Source organism: Diuraphis noxia, unplaced genomic scaffold (genome assembly GCF_037042655.1).
Source record: "Diuraphis noxia isolate RWA-SAM2 unplaced genomic scaffold, SU_Dnox_SAM2 contig0004, whole genome shotgun sequence".
Taxonomy (NCBI): domain Eukaryota; kingdom Metazoa; phylum Arthropoda; class Insecta; order Hemiptera; family Aphididae; genus Diuraphis; species Diuraphis noxia.
In genome coordinates, this window is record NW_028301714.1 from 28,261,314 (window position 1) to 28,283,923 (window position 22,610).

At 29.2% G+C, this 22,610-nt stretch overlaps 2 protein-coding genes across 7 annotated transcripts in view; both read left to right on the forward strand.

Moving 5' to 3' along the window:
* Positions 1–22,610, forward strand: part of LOC107173152 (zinc finger protein rotund-like) — a 161,604-nt gene that overhangs the window by 34,739 nt on the left and 104,255 nt on the right. For 4 of the 6 annotated variants that reach the window (XM_089227956.1, XM_089227958.1, XM_089227959.1 and 1 more), the window contains exon 1: positions 5,575–6,596. The exons of 1 other annotated variant lie outside the window; for it this stretch is intronic. In XM_089227956.1, the coding sequence (XP_089084082.1) occupies positions 5,820–6,596 (777 nt within the window). In that variant the 5' untranslated portion in view covers positions 5,575–5,819. Of the gene's footprint in view, positions 1–5,573; positions 6,597–22,610 lie in introns of those variants that run through there. One more of the 6 variants, XM_089227960.1, reaches the window with a different exon arrangement.
* Positions 11,230–18,639, forward strand: LOC149055919 (uncharacterized). Its single transcript, XM_089227961.1, has 3 exons — positions 11,230–13,576; positions 15,434–15,581; positions 17,737–18,639. Exons 1-3 carry the CDS (start codon positions 13,402–13,404, stop codon positions 18,374–18,376), a joined length of 963 nt encoding a protein of 320 aa, XP_089084087.1. The 5' UTR covers positions 11,230–13,401; the 3' UTR covers positions 18,377–18,639.

Here is a 22,610-nt window from a genome sequence, read left to right on the forward strand (position 1 = left end):
TAATTAGTTCTTTGAGTTAGAAATGTCCAATAAATTAACAGATTATTGGCAATATAAAATTCACACTATGTTAACAAGATTAAACTTGCTGCAACTGTGTAAATCTTCGAGAATATTTTAAAGGCGACGTAGTGGGGTCAGGACCAGAAACTTTCTTGTATACGTCCCAATTATCGTTTGAGTCCTTACTACATAGTATTAGACCAATTTTCTTCGATTTTGACCGTTTATATCATACAAATATTTTCTAGATTTCGTCTTTTATATAATATATCTATTAAACTATTGTAAAGCTAAAAAACTGTACAAGATAAAACTTAATAGACAATTTCGCCGTAAACACCTGCTGCTTTGTAACATTATTGTATTTCCTTTTTAAGTACTTTAAAACTGAATGTCAGAAGGGGTGGGTACACGTAGTTTCAATTTTTCTTCTTTCATGTCACCAACATAACACATATGCTATGTTGTTCTTAAATTTCGTATAGTTCACCATTTGTAATATGCCACCGCATGGCTTTTGTTTTGTTTTTGTGCTTGGTGCTAGGAAATACTGGTGGCATTACCGTTTGGAGTAAAATGAAAACAATTTCTACTACCACTACCGACGAGTGTTTTGTTTTCCTCGACAGCTTCCAATCGTGTTTCAAAGTATTCACAATATGACAAAATAAAATGATAAAACAATATTTTTTCGAATACAAAATAATAATATCCTGATAAAAAAAAATAAAGAAAGTAGAACGAACTTCACTTTATTCAGGAAAAAAACACCACCCACAGTGAGCAATTTGTGTACGAAAACAACATTTCCATACATGAACGAGATTTTTTTTTATTTAATAAAATATCAAGTTTACTCCTATTTAAAATTACGCAATCCATTTAAATAATTTATTTTTACTCCATTTACTCATATTAATTCTAGTAAATAGTAAAAGTAAATATAAACGGGTTTATCACATATTTATTACTGTTCAGTGTTCAGTTTTTATTTAGACAATGCTTTTGAAAAATTGAATATTACAATTACACCTGTCAATAACAATCTTATATTCTGAGTGGTATGAGGGATGTATTGGCTTATAGTGATTGTTCTTTACGGTTTATTCGTTTGTATACCTTCACGGACAATAAAACGTTCAATAAATTGCACGAAACGTCATTGGAAATTGTAGGGATCTAATTAGTTATTTTTTGAATTTCATTGTGATCAAAAGGACTACATACTTCAAATTGATTTGTAATTGTAAACATTTTTTTTTGAAAAATCTCTAGCTTTTGAATCTAGTTCAATTAAAATTTGTTTTTTTCGAATATAATGATTTATTAATACTCTTATATACATATATATAATATATAAAACAAAATCACAATATCCCACCCAACGAGAGAATCTTGAATTATATTGTGTTTGTAAATACTATTATTAAATGTTTTTGTAGACATGAAAAATGCAAAATTTAACTTATATTATTTTATTTTTAATATTACAATCTATATGTCATCGCAAAATCACAACGTATTAATGAATTAGTGATTAACTTTTAAGATGGTACAATAATTGAATGCATTTAATTGTGGTATCTGGTCAATTCATCGAAAGGCATTTCGACGAATCATATCGGTGAATTTGTGTGTCGTATTATCTGCTGAAATGCTATATGCTTATGTAAAATTATTACTAAATTGTAAAAATCAAATATTGATACTAATAAATAAAATTTAATTTTTGCTTTCAACATTTTCTTAACTATATACAGGTTAAAAGCATTCAATAAGTCATTAATAGATAATTAAAATTAAACATTAAGTAGATATACTCGTATTTTATTATTTGTTCATCTAAATAATTATAACAGTATTTTATAAAATATGTAAATATGTTATTAATCTTACATCTTAATATTTTAACAATTAACAAGTTAAATGAATACGAAACTGCTATTCTTTGTACAGGTATTACATATTTTAAGATTATGTTAATGCTTATTAAATTTATCACATAGCATTAATTGATAATGTTTACTTACTTTAAACATTAATTTTATAAACTTAATAAAATTTTACTTAAATATTTAAAATAATAAAAAAAAAAGATTCTCTTTATACAGGGATTGTTCAAAGAAAAATTACTTTCTGTTTGTATTTTTCTAATGGGACCCTACATAAAAAGTGAAATGACGTACTTATGTTTTTTTTTTTTTAACTTCCTGCTATGACCCGTTTTCATACCTTCTTTTTAAATGAATTCCACGACAGGAATCTACCGCGACACCTTTGCGTGTGATTTGGGCGGAATAAATTGGCACCTCGGGCCTCAAATTAGCATACCTCGCCTTCAATGTTTGTTTGTGTTATTGGAAACCCCCGGTATTTTTCGTACAAACAAGCCGTTTATATTTATGATTAGGCGTATGTTTTTTGTTTGTAATTTAAAATCATTTATTATTATTATGATAATCCCAAAAAGGGGTAACGAAAAAAAAAACTGTCTGTAAAAAAAAGTCTCTCGAACAGACTTAATGTGTTTAGGAAAATGAAATAAAATTGAGAGGGGATTTGTGAGCGACGGATAGAGTGGGAAAAAAACTGAAGAGTTTTTCTTACACACCCTCAGAAAAAAAAAGATGAAATAACAAGGCGGATGTGTTGGTCCCAAAGGGTGAATATTATACGAGTCAAACGATATTAAAATTTAAAGCTCTTTTTTTACCGTCACAAATCTAAAAAATACATGATCATACTTATAAATATGAGCTCTTGTTTTTTTATTATTACTTTATATATCACGGGCTCTTGTGGTAGGTTCATACCACCTACTTAAACTTGTTAACAATAGCTGTTGAATACATTTAATACATTTTCGACAATCTAAAAGCTCGTAAATCAATGAATGATGATACTTGGTCGACATTTAGAGCGTGAGTATTCTATTCAGGAATTCTCAATGGTTAATATACGAACATTTCGTTGAATATTCTACTTATTTTGATTATCTTGATTTCAACTGAAAAGCCACGTATAGTTAATTTCATCAAAAGGTTTTTTTTATTTTTTCAAAGTTAATGGATACTTACTACTTCAGAGTAATTGTTTATTTTATTTTTATCTAAACATTCGTCTACATGATTGTATAAATTAGTTATTAATTAAATACAAAAAAAAAATATATATATATATATATGTATATATACGAATAATAGGTATTATTGAAAAACATTTTAAATAATAACTACCTTTTTTTTTTTTTTTTTTTTTTTTTTCTCTGTTTTAACCGACGACGCCGCGGGAATAAAAATAATAACTACCTATGTGCAACTGAATGCATAGTCAAACATTAGTGAACTTATATTATTAATACAAATTGTAGTTTTTTACTACATAATATGACATACTTAATTCGAATTCGATATGAATTATTCTTAGAATTGACTAGATCATTTTAATTAGTAAAACTATACATACCTTAAAAGATATGTAAAATGCAGGTTGTTGGATTTTAATTGGTTTTCAGATATGATCTATTAATTATAAGCTTATACAACACATTTTCACGGCTTGGCACTTTGTCCACTATCAGGCCATCATAAAGCATTTAATGATAAATATGTTCTTTTAAAAATATTGTTAGGTACACCTGTGTTTTTTGTTTTTATATGTTTATTTCGATAATTTTATGATTTTACATAGTTTTTTAGTCATTTAAATACAGGCAATAAATAATTTAATATATAATACATGAAACATGAAACAAACATTGTCCATTAAAAATGAAAATCATATTATGTATTTATGAGAATACAATAAAAAATGTAACGATTTTATATAATGAAATTTTGCATTAGATATCAACACATTATTTGTTTACTCTCACTCTGATCCATGCGGGATATACCAAATTTGTATTCAGCAGAACCAATCTTAGGTATACCTATATGTTATTGGCTTTAATATTATTATTAGAACAATAATGAGCAGAATTTAAAGCTAATAACACTATCTGTGTTTGTTAATTGATTTTTTTTACGAAATTTCAATTTTTATGAAATTTATGAACATTTTTTAAGTATTTTTAAATATCTTACATACCTATACACATAACTTGCTTTGTAAAAAATTCAAGGTTGGATAGGATTACACTAAAATAACGAACTAAACTTAAGTTTGATAGATAAATCAATTCAGTCTAACATTATAGCTAATAATAATCAGATAGAGAAAACAAACAATGTACCGAGTGATCAACTCATTTCCATTTCTGTATCAAAATATTTATTATTATTTCTTTGGAATCAATCAGTATAAAATAATATATAAGCTTATAAACTATAGCCTCGAATTTTTAAAAACGTTAAATATTACTGCAATGTGAAAACAATAGAAAATACATAAATTATGTTTCTATTATATCTACTCTCTTTTATTTTAACAATATATGTCCTCTTACTATAAATTATTTTCGTTGGAATGTTGGGCTTGGAGTTAGTTACTTTCATAATTGTTTGTATACAGTTTAGGTACACAATATTATACAAGTTAGTAATAATCTAAAAGTGATTTTCAGCCGTTGTGGCTATATTTTCAAAGGGCGTTATAAAGTATTGTTGTATAATTATAGTGATTTAATATGCATTTAACTTTAAGTTGTTGGATTTAAAATTTCGTGATTCGAGAAGTAATAAAACAGTTTTTTTTTTAAATCTTATGACCACTTCAATTAAGAACGTGCTCGTTACCACCTCTTCCACCTCTATCACAATATCCTGCTTACCACCCGTCATCGTCAACGACTGAAGCGGCAAAACAGTTTGGCATCGGTTCATTGCGTGCTCGACTTTGTGCGCTCTTTTGAATCTACCCTGACCCTCAGTTGTGTTTCTTCTTTTCATATTTGTATATGTCGTTTAATATTCATAGTCAAATTATTATTGCATATACACACATAAAGTTCACACATACATGGTATACACACACGCACACATCCGTGCAGAGCTAGTAGGATGCACAACCCGAAAAAGAGGAAAATACACCCCTGACAAAAAAAAAAAAAAAATACAAAAAATAGGATAAAAAAATAAAAATAAAATATAAAGGAAACGAGAAAAAAGAACAGAAAGAACGCGTCCTCGGAAAAAAGGGAAAATACAATAAGTGTACAAGGGCGAAAAAAATATATATAATAAAAAGTTGTGGGGGGATGATGGGGTGTGCGTGCGAGGGTGGGTTGATGGCGGGTAGACGTTATGTACCCCTTCCACTACGTCCTAAACTCGTACGATGTTTCCATTTTCCTTTGCCTTCCCCTCTCCGCGACCCACCTTTATTCAATACTCCCTCACTCCATCACTCACACCCTCTCTCTCTCATTCCGTCTCGCTCTCTCTGTTTCCCTCTTATTCACTAACTCTGCCGTCTCGCGCTCGCTCTCATATTGCACCTCCCCGACGTCGTCGCGACGATGCCCACCCTGTTCCTTTTCTTCGTCCCGAGGTTTTTTTTCTTTTTGTCTTGCATGTATCTCATGTGTGTGTGTGTGTGTGCGCTCGCCGCGGACGATTTTTTTTCCCCTTCTCAGTTTTCCGGCATCGTTCGTTCTGTACGGTTTTCCCGAGCGCGAGACATTTTCCACACACATAAAAAACTCAACACTTACAAAAACGCTGACAATTTCACATAACATACGAACAAACGCGGTGAACGGTCATTTACCGCTCGTCCACTTGCCAATACGTCTTTAAAGCGCGTGAGCCACCGCCATCGCATCAGTACATATCATTAATATCGTTTCTGCTGTCACCACGCCACCAGCCACTGCTATGACGACACGGCAGCGAAATGAGCAGCAGCGGCCAGACGACGACGACGACGACGACGACGGAGGCGGCGACGGTGACGAAGACGATGCGGTTTCGCGGTCGCCGCCGCCACCGCCGCCACCACCACCGCTATCACCAGAACCACCACCGCCGCCGCTGCCTCCACCGTTGCTAACGCTGCCATCGCCGCCGCCGCCGCCGGCACCACGATCTCCGCCGTCACCGGCTCCACTGTCTCCGCCACCGACCGTCCGACCGCCACTTGAAGACGTGGTGGCTGGTGGATCTACCGCGTCCGCAGCCGTGGCCGCTGCGGCTGCCAAATTGCGGCCGGCCGAGTCGCTGATGCTGAGCCCTTCGCTGTACTACAAACGTCTATTGGCCGCAAACGTGGCCGCCACTTTCGGCAAAGCCGTCAAAGCGCACCACCAACAGCAGCAGCAACACCAACAGTTGCAGCAGCAACAGTTACAACTGCATCCCCATATACATCAAGGCGTCGGTGGCCATCACCACGTCACCGCGCTGCATAACGCACACAGCTTGCACTTGCAGGCAGCCGGCCACCATCACCAGCATCAAATCGTGAGCCTTCACCAGCAGCAGCAGCAGCAGCAGCCGTCCTCCGCTGCCGGTGACAGAACCGCCGGCGCCTGTACGTCCGGCGACGACGATGAAGACGAAGACGACGGTGACGACGACGACGATGACGACGACGATTGCGACGATGAAGATGACGATAGTGGTGGACACCATCACAAAATCGGCGGCGTGGAGGTGACGAGCGCGCGCGATGTGTTTCCCGACAGAACATGTGGGTGGGTGGGTGGGTGGTCGGTCGTAATTACTGCGCCGCAAGAGGAGGGCGGTGTGCGGTGGTGGCCGTTTTTGGCGCGATTCTTAAACCACCGACGACGCCACAGACAGCGCGCACGTGCTATTTAACTTTTCATTACCAACGGCGCCGCCACCGCCACCATCACCGGCGACAGTTAGGGCGAAACGCTGTACCACCGTGGCAGCCGCGCGCGCAATCATTACTCAGTAATCTTGATCATCCCCTATTATGTCTCACCACCGCACCATCTCCCGTCACTAATACGTACTTAATAAAAACAACGTTGAATTACATAACGTAATCGCCGTTCGTATAAGCCGGAAGTAAATCCCCTCGCCCTTCCTCTCTCCCACACCTTCCGCCCCTCTGCAGCTTTTTTTTTCTTGTTATTATTATATACCATAAAGTTGAGTACTGAGTGTTGTCTAATATATCGTCGAATTCCACATGTATCAGCACATTTATGGACATCGTCTGACTTACACTCAGCTACGATAACTTACAGGTGTCGTATTCTGTTAACGATATTTATAAATGTATAAGGTATCGTTTTTTCTTCTTCTAATTGTCATTATTATTGTTCAAGTCGAGAGCAAAATAAATTTAATTTCTAAACGTTGACAGAGGACGCGTGTTGCTTCTGTCGTAAAAAATACGATATCTTTTCTTGGAGTTATTTTTAAGCCACGGATTACACGTTTTTTCGACTACTCTCGATATGTCACCTTTCTAAACCGCAAAACTCACTCTCGATCGATACCTGCATCATATATTGGCATGCATACCAGTGGTTCCCAACCTTTTTAGCCGGCGGTGCCCTTTTGTTTGTACAAATTTTGTTAGGTGCCCTTCTGTGAATATCACGAGGAACTTGATAAAAATAAACACTAGATTTTCATTCATAACTGAATTATATAATTTTATTGAACATATTATTAACAAATTATGATTTTATAGTTGAAAGTAAAAGAAGATGTTCTGCTTTAATATTGAAAAACTAATAATTAATGAGATAAGAAAGTTTGGCAATATTTTTATCTGATTTTATCTATTATTGAATTATTTTTCATCAAGTCAATCATGTCATTAAACGTAAATCCTCAAACATGCTTATTGTAAAATGTATTTATAGATTGTATGTATTAAAAATAAAAGTTAAAAAAAAAAAAAAATTATTGAATTATTCGACACATATTTGAAACACTATATTTAATATGAGATATAAAAATAGTATGCTAAGTAATTTTCTACGTAAAACAATTTTTTGTTTTTCCCACTAAAATACATTTTTAAATAATAATTAAATAATTTTTTACATTCTCGGATGAGCCATGGTGCCCCTTAAATGAGCTTGTGGTGCCCTTGCGGCATCGCGGTCCACAGGTTGGGAACCGTAGATCTAAACTATTCGTACGCACTACGCAGTCTGCATGGTTAGGTTTTCGTTTATTTTCAACGCGAGTGGGATGATATTTTTTGTATAAAAATATTCTCAATATTCACTGAACATTACGTGACAATAAACCAGGAGATTCTATTAGATCGATCAAGCATAAAATAACATAATATCAAATATTATTTAAATTTGTTAGGTACCTACACTTTTGAATTTAAAATTATGGCTAATGGGTACCGCTCTGTAAACAAGTGTCGCGTGGATCACCTGTAATGAACGTGTTCAATTTGAATGATTAAAAGATTATATTATATTATATCACTGAACACGAAAAATGATTCCGATAAAACTCTACCGGTCTAAATATTATTATGCTAAATATATCAGGTATAGGTATATCATATATCTAAATTAAATTAATTCTACGTTAAATGTTTTAAGTACTACGAATATAATATTGTTGAATAATAATAATAATAAAAAAAAAAACTGAAATCGTTATTCTTTGTTAAATATCGAATTTCGTTCAAATTTTAACTTTGAATGTCTATAAAAAATCTGTATTTTTATATTTTAAAAATTGTTTGTTATCAGTATGGACTACTTATGAGAAAACGTATTTTAAATTCTCAATCCTTATAGCTAAAAAAATTTCACAAGATTTTATAATTAGTAAATTATCTTGATTTTAAGGAATTTTGGTTAAGTTAAAATTTCAAACGCTTATTAAAAACCCGTGTCTATGTAATAACTTGAAATTGCTATACTAAAAACTTAGTAGCAACCTTGTATGAAATTTTTTTCACCAACATTTGCAGAAAAGTATTGATAAATGAAAATTCTACGAATAACTAAAAAAGAGACAAAATATTTCGAAAATTATATTAATCATGGAAAATGATAAAATAAATATTAGCTGAATTTTCAAATATACATATATGTATAATTATTCGTTTTTAAATTACAACAAAAAATCAAAAATTGTTTGATGAGAAATATTTAATTTACTGGTGAATATCTAATGTCAAAAAAATCTAAGCTTCAAACTCACTTAGAAAATTATAATGAGTTCCAGATAATCCTATATGTTCTAAGCAGAATGACGATTGTATTTATTTTACAATAATGATGTGTGTTTTGTTTATTTTTTATATTTTAAGTCTTTGTACAGTGTGTATAGTATATAAGATAGGTATTTAACATAATGCTTAAATTTTCAACTTCAGTATCCCTTCCGATGAAAAAATGAATCTATTTGGTCCAAATTACAATTCCAAGTCGTCTTCAAAAACGTCGGGAAAAATTCGAGTTTTTTTAGTTTTTTTAAATTTAAAATTAGTGTCGAAATATTTTTCGGCCTGTTAAAAAAGTTGAGTGTACCTAAATTCATAATAATTTTTTATAGATATTGGAAATTCAAATTTTGACTAAAATCATCTAAATATCAAACATTTTAAAATTGTTTTGCGGTTGAAAATTTTGTAAAATATTCATTTTTTATAGCCAAGGATTGAAAATTTTTCATTTGTTTCATACTGTATCAAAAAGTCAAAAAATAAATTTAACACAATGTTTTTATATATATATATATATATAATTTAACAAATAATCATGATTTTATTATTTTGTAGTAACTTAAAAATATTATGTGTGAGTACTTGAAACTTTTAAAGTATATTATTTTGTTATGTTATTTTCTCACAGAATGTTGATTTAAAACGCAATTAACTCAACCTACAAAGTGTTACTTAAGTATAATAGATAAAATTAGTTACATTAACAGCAATAATATCATAAGATATATTTTTAATAACGTAAGCAATGTAAGCTGACAAGTCGTCTTCACTCAGAATCGTTTTTCGTATATAATGATTGAATTTAAATTTAAGACAATCTTTACAGCACCCCTCTAGATAATAGATGGCAAAGTGGTGCCCACTTGTTTTGTTGTTTATATAATTGGTAGAAAAACTTACAAGGAACCTTGTTTTACATTTTTAAGGTTTTTGATTTTGGGAAAATTTTTTTAATGACATTTAAAGAAGAAAAACTATAAAAAAAATGTTGAAAATGTATATAAATATCTCAAAAGGTGTCTTTTTTTTCTAAAATTGTATTGTGTATGGGAAATGCTAATGTAAAAGTTGGGTGAAAATTTCAGATACATACGATTATTAGTTTTTGATTAAAAAATCTAAAAAAAATATTCACACACATATTGTAACATCAAAACATTCATTGCTCCATTTAGAATCGAAAATAACTTAAATCTATTATTGTTTATGCATTTTCATATAAAAATGTAATTAACATTTTCAGTACGAGATTATGGGTGTTAATATATTTGGATTTATATGGTAACAATAAATGCAACCTTTAAACACATGAAGACAAAATAATCGTGACATTATTTATATAACTGTAGTTATCGTATAGTATTCCGAAATTATAGAAGCTTAAAAAATACATATTTGTGCCACTATGCACTAAACAAATATAATTTTGAAAATGTAATCACTAAAAATAATTAATAATAAAAACATAAAACATATTGTATTGCTATAGCTATACTATTTTTGTATTCAAGTACACAAATATTATATATTTTCCATTTAAAATCATTTAGATATTATTTTAAACTGTTAATTTATTTTTTACTGGTATAATAATAATAATTATTGAATGTAAAAAAATACAAATAAAACGAATGTTTATTTGATTTTAGTGTCATTTTTTCTTCGAATTTCATTTCATTACAAACTAAAAAAAAATTGATTCATTGGCTTTGTTTTTTAATAAAATAAAACTTAGAAATATCGGTCTCTATTGCGGTATGATAATAATTAATAATTAATGAAAATCTCCATAAAAATATATTTTGCTAATTTACTTTAACGCTGTGGTTTTTTAGAACGTTAATCAAAATATTTATTCTATTTTTATCACTTCATTCACCATCATAATCTATTAAAAACCTTTGTTAAAATTATTATCAAACAAAAATCATCGAATAAAATATTAAAATAATACATTAAATGTATTCGATTCGTTGGGTATACACTTTTAAACACCTTCAATGTCTCTTACTGTCTTACGCAATTACGAATAATAATAATATATATAATATAATTCATATAAAAAAATGTGTGAAACATTTTTAGGTATATTATTTTATTTTTATGTAGATTGTATACCGTATTACTAGGTATATTATCTAACTTAATATTTACTGTTTATCTTTTAAACTCCAATAATTTTATCATAATGTCTGAAAGATATACTACGTTTATTACTGTGGCACTACAAGCAACCTATTAAAAAGTCGGTTTTTTATTTTTTATTTTTATAAAAGCTTCCCTCTTTCTGTCCCATTTATAAATGATTAAGCTAAAATTACTGATTTAAACCTTACCGATGCATATTTATTTTTTATGATTGATACAAAAAAAAATGTATATGGTGTTAATAACGAAACATTCGAAACTTTTGTATAATCTTTGGAATGATTATATCAGGTTCTACTCGAATATTATATATACTTGTTTACTACAGATTTAATTAACACTTCTAATTAAGAAAAAACTCTTAAAAATGTTTTTAAAATACAACGATTTGACATTGCATCGCAGATCAAAAGATTCTCCACCCAAACTGGACACTAAATTCTTCTATCATAGTTAATAATCTTGAGTTTAGTTTGAATACTCGAAATTATAATATGTTAGTTGTTGATATTTTATTTTCATAAATTTTTCAATGAAACGACACGTGAGAATTATATTAATATTCTACTCCACACGTGTAAGTCAATTTTTTCAGCCCTTCCCCCCTCTAATTTGGTCAGACAATGTTTCGTTTGGCAAACCTCGTTTTTTTTTCAACGAGTTCTGTTTGTTCTCGTTCGGCAATCAATAATAATTACTAATTAGTCCGTATACGGTTTATTCGATACTACTAATAATAATAATAATAATGATCATGTGAGGTTCCGTAAGATTGAATCTAATTTTAATGCCAACAGTATGTATACAATGTGTTTCTGGTACAATATCGTTTATTGATTTCTGAAGTCGGTTAAAAAAAAATTGTTTTAAATGAAAATCTACCGTGAAACTCTGGTTGATATATGTGCTCCACGTGCAGCAGTCTGTTATACGCGTATATCAAATATTTGTGCGCACTGTGCACGACGGATAGTTTTAATTTTCAAGGCCGATAATAATATATTAGTCGTGAAAAAAAATGATAAGAAATGCACACGAGCGTCTGTACTCGTGTGGATTGCCGCTTGTTTGAGGAATCGCGTGTGGCTCTTTTTCGACGGGATCATCGTATGATATATTATAAATTTATAACATATAATTGTGTATTAAATAACACTTTTAAGACAGTCGGCTCTTTATTTACATATTTCACTCCCAGAAAGTCATCGACCCGCGTCTATACAAAACCGTATTCAAAATAATATTATGTCTTTCGTGTGTAATTTTGTCGCGTATGAAAATTCTTTCATTGTGTGACATCTATTCAGAAATAATTCATTAGACCGACATTTTTTGATTAAAATATCCCGTCAAAAATGTAATCGAATTTAGAAACATAACAAATATAATAATAATAATAATATAACAGTACATAATATTATATTATACACGCGCATTACTGTCATATATTGTGTTGATTTTAATTTACCATTATTCATTAATATAAGTTTCAAGTAACAATGATATGCATTTTAACAATCGTGGGCTATTTATAAAACAATCACAAGATAATATTATTTATTTACGTAATAGATTATATACGATTTATACGTAATGAAGAACTCGACAACTTGGCTACAGTTTCGATTGTATTTGTTTTCATTGTATTTGATATTGACAGATTGTGATAAACAAAATTAAAAAAAAGAAACATAGATAGGTATACCATTCATATAGTGTTTTATTATAATATATAGTTTTCATACTTTGACGAGTTATCATTCGGATATTAAAATATTAAATTACCTTCATAAAATCTGTAACATGTCAACATTATTTTAGGGCCTAGCCACACTATGCGTTTTGGCGGGTCCGGGTAAAACGCATCCGGTAGACCGGAACAACAAACCATATAGTTTCTAATTATAGGTGCCACATTAGAACGTTTTGTCGGGACCGGTCGATTCCTGCTGCTGACCGACCGCAACATGTTGCGGTCGGGCGGGAAACAAATCGGCAGGACGTATCATCAAAACATATTGTTTTATATCGTGTATGCCACACTGTGCGTTTTGGCCGCTGCGTTTTTTTGATTATTTTAATTTTGTATATTTTTAAAATATTTAAATAAATATTTTAAAAAAAATGGTTTTTGATACCGATAAATTCATTTCGTGCATTCAAAGTAACCCATCTATTTGGGAAATGGGTACTAAAGAATACATGGATAAGTTCATTAAACAAAAAAGTTGGCTCAGTATTGGTGAAATCATGTATCCAGATTGGACAGAAAAAACAGAACCCGAAAAAGAAAATAAAGGTAAGCAGAATATTATGTTATATATTTTTAAATTTTTACCATAGGTAATTTGCAATATAGTATTACAAGATTATTAGTAATTATTTTTAATTTCCATTGGGTATAAAACTTTTTCAACCAAATAAAAAAAAAAAAACTAAATCTATTACAATTTTAATTTATTATTACTAATTTACAAATAATAAAATAATAAGGATCTTTTTAAATAAGCAGTTTATAATACTTTATACTGAAAATCTACGGCACCAGGGCCCATAAAATAGTCAGCAAAGTAATCCCTCACTTCAATGCCTTCTGAACGAGTTCCTGTTCCACGAGCTTCTATGTCATCCAGGCTATGGGTTTCAGCATCTTCAAAATTGATTCCGTCTCTCTTACGAACAAAATTATGTAATATACAACACGCTTTGATGATAATGTCAGTGAATTCAGGTTCCACTTGTATGGGAGTATGCAACACACGCCATTTATTTGCAAGAACTCCGAAAGCACACTCAACTGTCCGCCTTGCTCTACTCAATCGATAATTAAATACACGTCGAGTATCAGTTAGGTTACGTCCTGGATATGGTCTTAATAAATTTGAATGTAGAGCGAAAGCTTCGTCCCCAATAAAAACATATGGCTGTGGATTGTTGTTTGTGTTTGGTAAAGGATTTGGTTCAGGAAGATTAAGTTTTTTAGCATATAACATTTTGCCGAATGGGCATTCCTTAAATATATTGGAGTCCCCTTCTCGACCATAAGACCCAACATCGATTGTGATGAATTGTAAATTTGCATCGGCTACAGCCATGAGTACCACAGAAAAAAACTTTTTATAATTGAAAAACAATGATCCAGAATTACTAGGATTTTTACATCGGATATGTTTGCCGTCAATAGCGCCTAAGCAATTTGGAAAGTTTGTTTTAACATTAAATACACTTGAAATCTCCAACCAGTCATTCGTGGTAGGCACAGGCATCTCTGTTGGCTGTAAAACTGTCCACAATACTTGACACGTTTCTTTAACTATTATTCCGATCGTACTCCTTCCAACTCGGAAATCAAATTTTAAAGCAGCAAAATAGGTGCCAGTTGATAAATATCTTTAATGAAAAAAAAAATTACATATCGTTTAGTTTTATAGAATAGGTAGGTGCCTACCAAAATTTAAAATAAAATACTGATATAAATAATAGATTCTGAGCGGAGCGAATAATGTATTCGATTTTCAATGATCTATATGTATTTTATTTGAGTCTGTATATACGATAAGTAGTCAAAAAATGCTTTGAGTAGGTACATTATGCAATATTTTCATCAAATGTCTAATATTAAGCATTTTATATTATACATAATAATATTTTAAAAATATTTTGACACTATTTAAGTTATTTAATACGCATAAGAGACTATCGATTTTGATTAGTTGTTCTAAAATTATTGTTGTTAAAATTTATTACATAGCCACATAGGCGTAGGTATATAACAAGATCATAAATTGTTATTGGTGTAATTAAAAATATAAGTTGAGTATAATTTTACAATAATTTTTTATAAGTGTCTAAAATTTGAATTTTGCCAAATTCGTGAACAATTGCAAATTATTTAGAAATATGTATATTACTTTTCATGTATACAGACTAACTAAAAAATAAAAGTCTTTGTAAAATCATCGTTCCGATCAAAATAAAAAAATTAATAACAAATCAACAATTTAAAATATGTTAGATAAATAATAAAACAATTGACATATACATATAGGTATTCACTATTCAACACAACTTAAAATTCTTTTATTAGGTATTTATTAAATTTAAATTATTTTATTAGTTTTCATTAAGTAATTATTTTTATTTTAATAAATTATAGTTAAAGAAATGAAAACCAAATGGCGGCATATTCGTGATCATTACTCAAAGTTCTTAAACCAGGCGAAAAGTGGCGATAGCGCTAAAAAAAGAAAATATGTGTATGCAGAATCCCTCTCATTTTTGCAGCATACAATTGAAAAAAGAAGGTAACAATATATTGTTTAAATTTGATAGGTAGTTATACTTTTTTTAAAGAATTACAATAATTGTTAAAAGTTATAATTATTAAATAATATTAGATACAATAACAATACTTAATCATGTTTTGTTTCAATATTTTCGAAAACCAAAATTCTTCAATTTTAATATTAAAATTAAAATAAATATATTCATCATTCCATTATAGTGCTTATATTTTCTTCAATAGTACCTAATCTGATTGGAAAGTGAATGTAGTTGGTACTCTGAGGGGTCAAAAGTAAAAAAATTTCAGTAGTTTTCAAAAGTACCGTGAAAAACAAATGGAAAATTAAGGGAAAACGGGAATTTTTACGCAACATTGATTTTCGACAAAATTTTGTTTCGATTTTTCAGTTTCTACACACCATACCGTTTTCAAAATATTTTGACTTATTTTAACTGTTTACGAATATTTTCAGTTTCCAATTTTAGATTCTGAACGAAGTGATGAATGTATTGATTTTACAATGATGTGTGTGTTTTTTTTTTTTTTTTTTTTTGTCTGTGTACAGCATAACTAGTCGAAATAATACAATAAAATATCGAAATAAAATTTCAAACTTTAACTTTGGGGGTGGTTTCCGATGTAAAAGTGAAGATCCTTGGTGCATTATAGAGGTAAAAAGTTAACATTTTCCAACAGTTTTCAAAAAAATCGAGAAAAACAAAAAAAAAATTACATAAAAACTGGAATTTTTAAGCAAAATCAGTTTTCGACCAAATCGATATATGGTTGTAATTCAAAAACTAATCACTGTAAATACTTGAAATTTTCACCAATTGTTTATGTTAATTATATCTATATACAGTTTAAAATTCAAAAGTTTTCAACTTTTTTTGAGTTATTTATAGACCACTAAAATTTTCAATTTTTTTGAGAATTTTTTTTTGAAGTGCCGGTAAAAAAAATTTGGACGACCAAAAATACTTGAAAATTTAATACAAAGTTCCTCATAAGTTATTCTTATAGTAATTAAAAATTTTTAAAAATACATTGGCACAATTTTTTTTTATTAGCATTTGAAATTCAAATATTGACTTAATACGTAAAAATTACGATAATGTTCAAATTATCTTAGATAGAAATTCATAAAAGTTTTTCTTTTTAATTCTAAGATTTGAGAATTCAATACAAGGCTCATAATATATTTTTACAATAGCAGTTGAAAAATAGAAGAAATGTATAGTCACATTTTTTTTACAAGCATTTAAATTTTAACTTTGACAACATACGTAAAAATCACGAAAATTCGCAAATTATTTTAAGCTAGAAATTCATACAAAATTTTCTTTTTAAATCTAAGATTTGAAAATTTTTAATAATCCATAATATATCCTAGACTGACAAATCATCTCCGTTCAGAATCGTTTTTCGTATATAATGATACCTATCATTGCATTCAAATTTAATCCCATCCATACAGTAACCTACTGTACAGCAAAGCGACATCCACGACTTACCCGCTTTTTATAGTTGTCAATTAAATTTGTTTTGTGGGCCAATAACTCTGAAATTTGTATACAAGGTTCCTGGTATATTGATAGAATAGCAGTTGAAAAATATTGAAAATACATAAGCACGATTTTTTTTTTAGAAACATTAAAGTTCAAATCTTGACAAAAATTATCAAAATCTCGAAAATTATAAATCATTGTAATAAAAAAAATTTAAAATGTTTTTATAACTAAAGATTGAACATTTTAAAGATTTTCATAAATAATTCATACTGTAACCAAAAAATCTAAAAAATATATAAACACATTTCTTTTTTATAGACATTTTAATTTCAAATTTGGACAAAATTACATATTTAAACCAAGAATCACGATTTTAGTTATTTTGTTATAATTTAAAAATATTATTTATTGTTACATTATGAAACTTTTAGAGTATATTGTTATATTTTATATACATGCAATGGCATTTTAAAATATAATGACTGACCGTCTTCGCTCAGAATCGTCTTTCTTATACAATAATATTATATCATTGGATTCAAATTTAACACAATCCATTACAGTGACTCACTTGTAACCTACTGTACAACAGAGCGACATCCACCTACCCGCTCTTTTTGTTTTTAAATTTTTTTGTAACAAAAAAAAATTTACTTTATATAGAACGACGGGTAATTTTACGGAAGATCCAGAAGAAAACGAAGAAGGGGATCTCAATGTTGAATCAGATGAATTTGAAGGGGATGAGGTGATTATGTCGACTTCAAATTACCCAAAACATAATTATTCTAAAACCTCAACGAAGTCAAAAACAAAAAACCAAATGACGCCATTTCAGAGAGCCCTTTTAAATTCGTTATCCACTTCCGCTTCTGAAGAAGACAATGTTAGTTCTGATCCAGATAAAGCTTTTTTATTCTCTTTGTTACCGGATTATAAGAAATTAAATTGTGACCAAAAAATGGATTTCCGATTGCTAACATTACAGTTTTTTAAAAATATTTCGACACAAACCAAAGAAACTCAACCTACAGTTTTCCAATGCAATCAAACTCCGTCAAATTTACATCAAAGCACTCCATCCACATCATATCCATTTCAAAATCAATCATTTTCATATTCACCATATAATCTTGGTTTCCCCGATAATCAACCTCTTGTCCCTCCAATTTCTTTATCACAGTACGAAACTAATTTCAATCCACATCCACCGCATTCCCTAATTAATAATCCGTATACATCTTCTTCTTATCCAACGACTTCTGAACAATCCGAACGCATTCAAAATAAAGAACAAATATAATATAAATAATATGATGTTTTTATATTTTTAACATTCGCATTTAAAAAAAAAAATTTTAAAAATAATAATAAAAATTTTTTTTTTTAATTTCCTATTATATATCTAAGTCAGATATTTAAAAAGATACTTCTTTAATACAATTAAATTTGTATTTTATTTATTTATTATTATTTTTTGTTTTGTTTTATATCTAAGTTAGATATTGAAAAGGACACTCCTTAAAATTATATTTGTAACATTTAATTATTTATTGTTATTTTATATCTAAGTCAGATATTTAAAAGGATACTCCTTTAATATAATTAAATTTGTATTGTTTATTATTATTTTTATTTGTTTATATAATATAAGTAATTTTTTATAACCATATATAAATAAAAATTATATTCACAACAATTATTAGTATTTTCTTTCATAATTTATGCAACTAAATTTATTATTGATGTTTAAAATTTAACTCACCTCAATGTAATTGTGAGGCGTTCTTCGGCACATATAGGATTACGAAATGTTGTGGTAGTTTTCGTTATGTGAGGCCGTACATTTTCCAATAACTCATCAAAACTCGAGACTGACATTCGATAGTATTCAAAAAATTTTTCCGGGTAACGCCTTATATTCTCAAAAAATTTTTTAAATTGTTCACTATTTTCTCGATCATTATTCATTGGATGCACCCAGTACCTCCGTTCTACAGGTTCGTCTAACAAACCGAATGCCTCAGCTACAGCAACAACTTTAACCCTTTGCCGATTCATTCTTAAATATAACTTTTAAGCTATATTACATATGATTAAATATAAATTAATGTATTTTAAAAGTGTAAAGCTTACGAAATTAAAATATAATATAATATAAATTACTTACTTGTAAAATAATATCAAATTGTTTTGATTTAAAATTAAGCAGTGTCTGAATAATATCAATATTTCTCTAAGTATTCAATAATTATAGTTAAATCTTAAATGAGATGTTAAGTATCAAATGAATCATACGTCAGTCCTATACAAGCATTTGAACTGTTGTGGTTCATGAAAAAATGAAAAAAAATGGTGGGAGAAGGCTGTTTTGGCAGGAACAAAACCGCATAGTGTGGCATAGTGAATACCGTCCGGTCAAAACGCATCCGATTTACCCGGACCCGCCAAAACGCATAGTGTGGCTAGGCCCTTAATCCTACCATAATAACAAACGTAATTTTTACATTATGGTACCATATTATAGTGCCGACACAGTCAAATTTAACGTAGGCATCACTGATATTATGACTAAATTACGCATGCATAGAATATGTATAGTTGTATCAATTATTTGGATGTTTAATCAAGAAATAGATAATAATATTAAAAAAAAAAAAAAAAAAAAAATGTATCGTGATGATTTTTCAGAAAATTTTCTTCTTTTTCTTATTACTAATGTAGGTACTTATATGAATTAAATGTATACGTACAATTGAAACTGTTTGACTATAACATGATGTCTTATGATTATAAAATGTTTGAGAGTGTATCGCAACTGAACTGCATATACGTCGATTCACGTAAAATAACTACTTACTCGTACATTAAACATATACATATTTATAAAATTATGGAAAATTATATACAATTCAAAGATATATCATATAATAAATTGTATATTATCTGTTATGTGAGCTCACTAAATTACTATCTCCGTTCAAAAGAATCGGTGCAGTGTTATTAGATGATAAGATGAAAACGTTTGTCCTACACTTAAGAAGTTTCGTGTCGACTGGTTATACGGAAACGACCGAAAGTCATAACTTCCAAACTAGGTCAAAGTCCTTAACGTTAAACCCGTTTTATTTGAAACTTTTGTACGAAATGACCATGTGTCGCTTTTTATTAAGAAAAATAACAAAGTCATAGATTTCGTCAATATGTTCGTATTAAATTTTAAAATTGTATTAGATATTTAAGTTTTTGTAATGTACCTAATAATTGAATAGCGTAATTTAATGATATAAATATGAATTATAAAAATTCTTACGATTCAAAGGAACGATCAAAACTTTTTAAGAAAATGATTGCTATACAGACTGCAGATTATAGGTTATATTATTATATATTGTTATATTACAGATTATACAAATGAATAGGCGTTTCAATACAATTTACCGGTTATTTTTTTGTTTTAATTTGTTTATCTTTAATATTCACACTGTTTAATACTATAATAAATGCGGGTCCCGTATATTTGATAACGATGTTAAATAATTTTTTATATAATCAACTTTTATAGCTTTCTTCCATTGACATTATATTGTAATAAATTGTTACAGCTTTAGAAATTAAAATTCCACAAAATGCAGTTAATTTTAAATGAGTTACAATATAACATTATCTATGTTATTATATTTAGTATTTATTATTCTATTCAAAGTCAAGACAGATAACATATTACTTAGGTATACACAAGAATATAAATTTGCTTTGAAAGTAAAATTATTTCATAAACGATGCTAACTCGACGTTTCAGCATCTACACGTGTTGAACAACACATATATAAGCTGTTTTTTTCCAAACATAAGCTTATATTATATTTTAACGAGACGTCCGCGCGTGTCCATTTGACATGAGAAATAAATATTCAATAATAATCTTGTCAAGTAATCGACGAATTCCTTAAATGAAAATGAATACAGTTTTAAGAACATTAGAGTCTAATTGTTCCGATTGTTGAAACATGAAACCATAATAAATGCATATTATATATAATATATATTATAATAAGTAAATATAAGATAAAAGCATTTATATTATGAAGTATTCAACACATACGTTTTAACCCTTCGTTAAAAAGATTCATTTTTAGATGTATAACATTAATATTGCACAGTGTTATTTAAAAAATCTCATAATACCTATAAAGTTTTTAAATAGTAAATCACTGCGATGTTGTTTGAAAAGGCGCACCCTTCGCTTTAAAAAAAAATATAATTACGAAGTTGTAAACTTGTAAAGCGTTTATTTTACTAACGTATTTATTGGCATCATTATTTTATAAATTATTATGATTAGTATCTATACACATTTAAAATTAAGCAGAACTCCGTATTTAAATACTATTAAGTCTTAAGGAACATTCGTGATGAATAAAACTGCACATTTAGAACTTCACTATTTACTTAGGTTACACAGTCATTGAATATAGTTAATTTAATTGGTTATGTTTATGAGAGCGTGACTTTATTAAAATATTTATTTTTATTTTTTATTTATTGTTTAAATTTTATTTTTAGTATCAGTTGAAATTATTAGGCGCTTATGAAATATACTATTGCATGAAAATATATTTTGTGAATTTTTTATTTTATTTTACATATATCTTCCTACCTACCACGATTGATGATAAATATAATAATTTCATTTTTACTTTGATAAAAAATTATTTTAGCGAAGAATAAAATAGAAATATAATACCTACATGATTTCGGTTCATACAAATTATGAATTAACTGGTATTCTGTAACAATAATCTACCTAACCTATTATTATTGTCATGATTAGATTTAAACTTGCACTTATTGGATTTAACTAATAATAGTATTCCGTATTTCATAACTTTCCGTGCAACTTTACTACTGCATCGACGGTGAATTTAATCGATGATACCCGTGGGTAAACTATATAATATAGGTGCTATATAGCATAATATCACCATAGATTGTTATTAACTATTATTATAAATTGTTAATTTAAAAAGGTATACAAATTATGAAAGAGGAATAAATAGGTCGAGAGCGTTACAGCACCTATTAAATCCGTTATAATACGGTTAGTGGCTCGTATGTGATAAATGGGTAGGTAAAGTTGTATTTGAAATAATATTATAAGGTCCTAGATACCTAAAACGAAAAATACGAAAAACGTTAACGTTGTAATGTGCGATTTATATTGTAGTAAAATAGGGAGGAATTGTATACGTTCCACAACAAACATATAACTCGTCTGCAGCGTTATTACACATATTTTTTTTTGTAAATTTTTCCACAACGTTTACTACAAACGATATCGTAAGAAAAATATTACCTTACGATATTAGAAATTTAATAGCAGCACGTTTGTATGCGATTTAAAGTACTTACCTGCGCACTTGCCTACAAGCACACACACGCGCACATAATATGTAAAGAATTCGCACGTGTTTCGGAAATGAAAGTTTTTCCTTCAATAGGAGGAAAATATTTTATTCGTTTTGACTTTTTTAAAA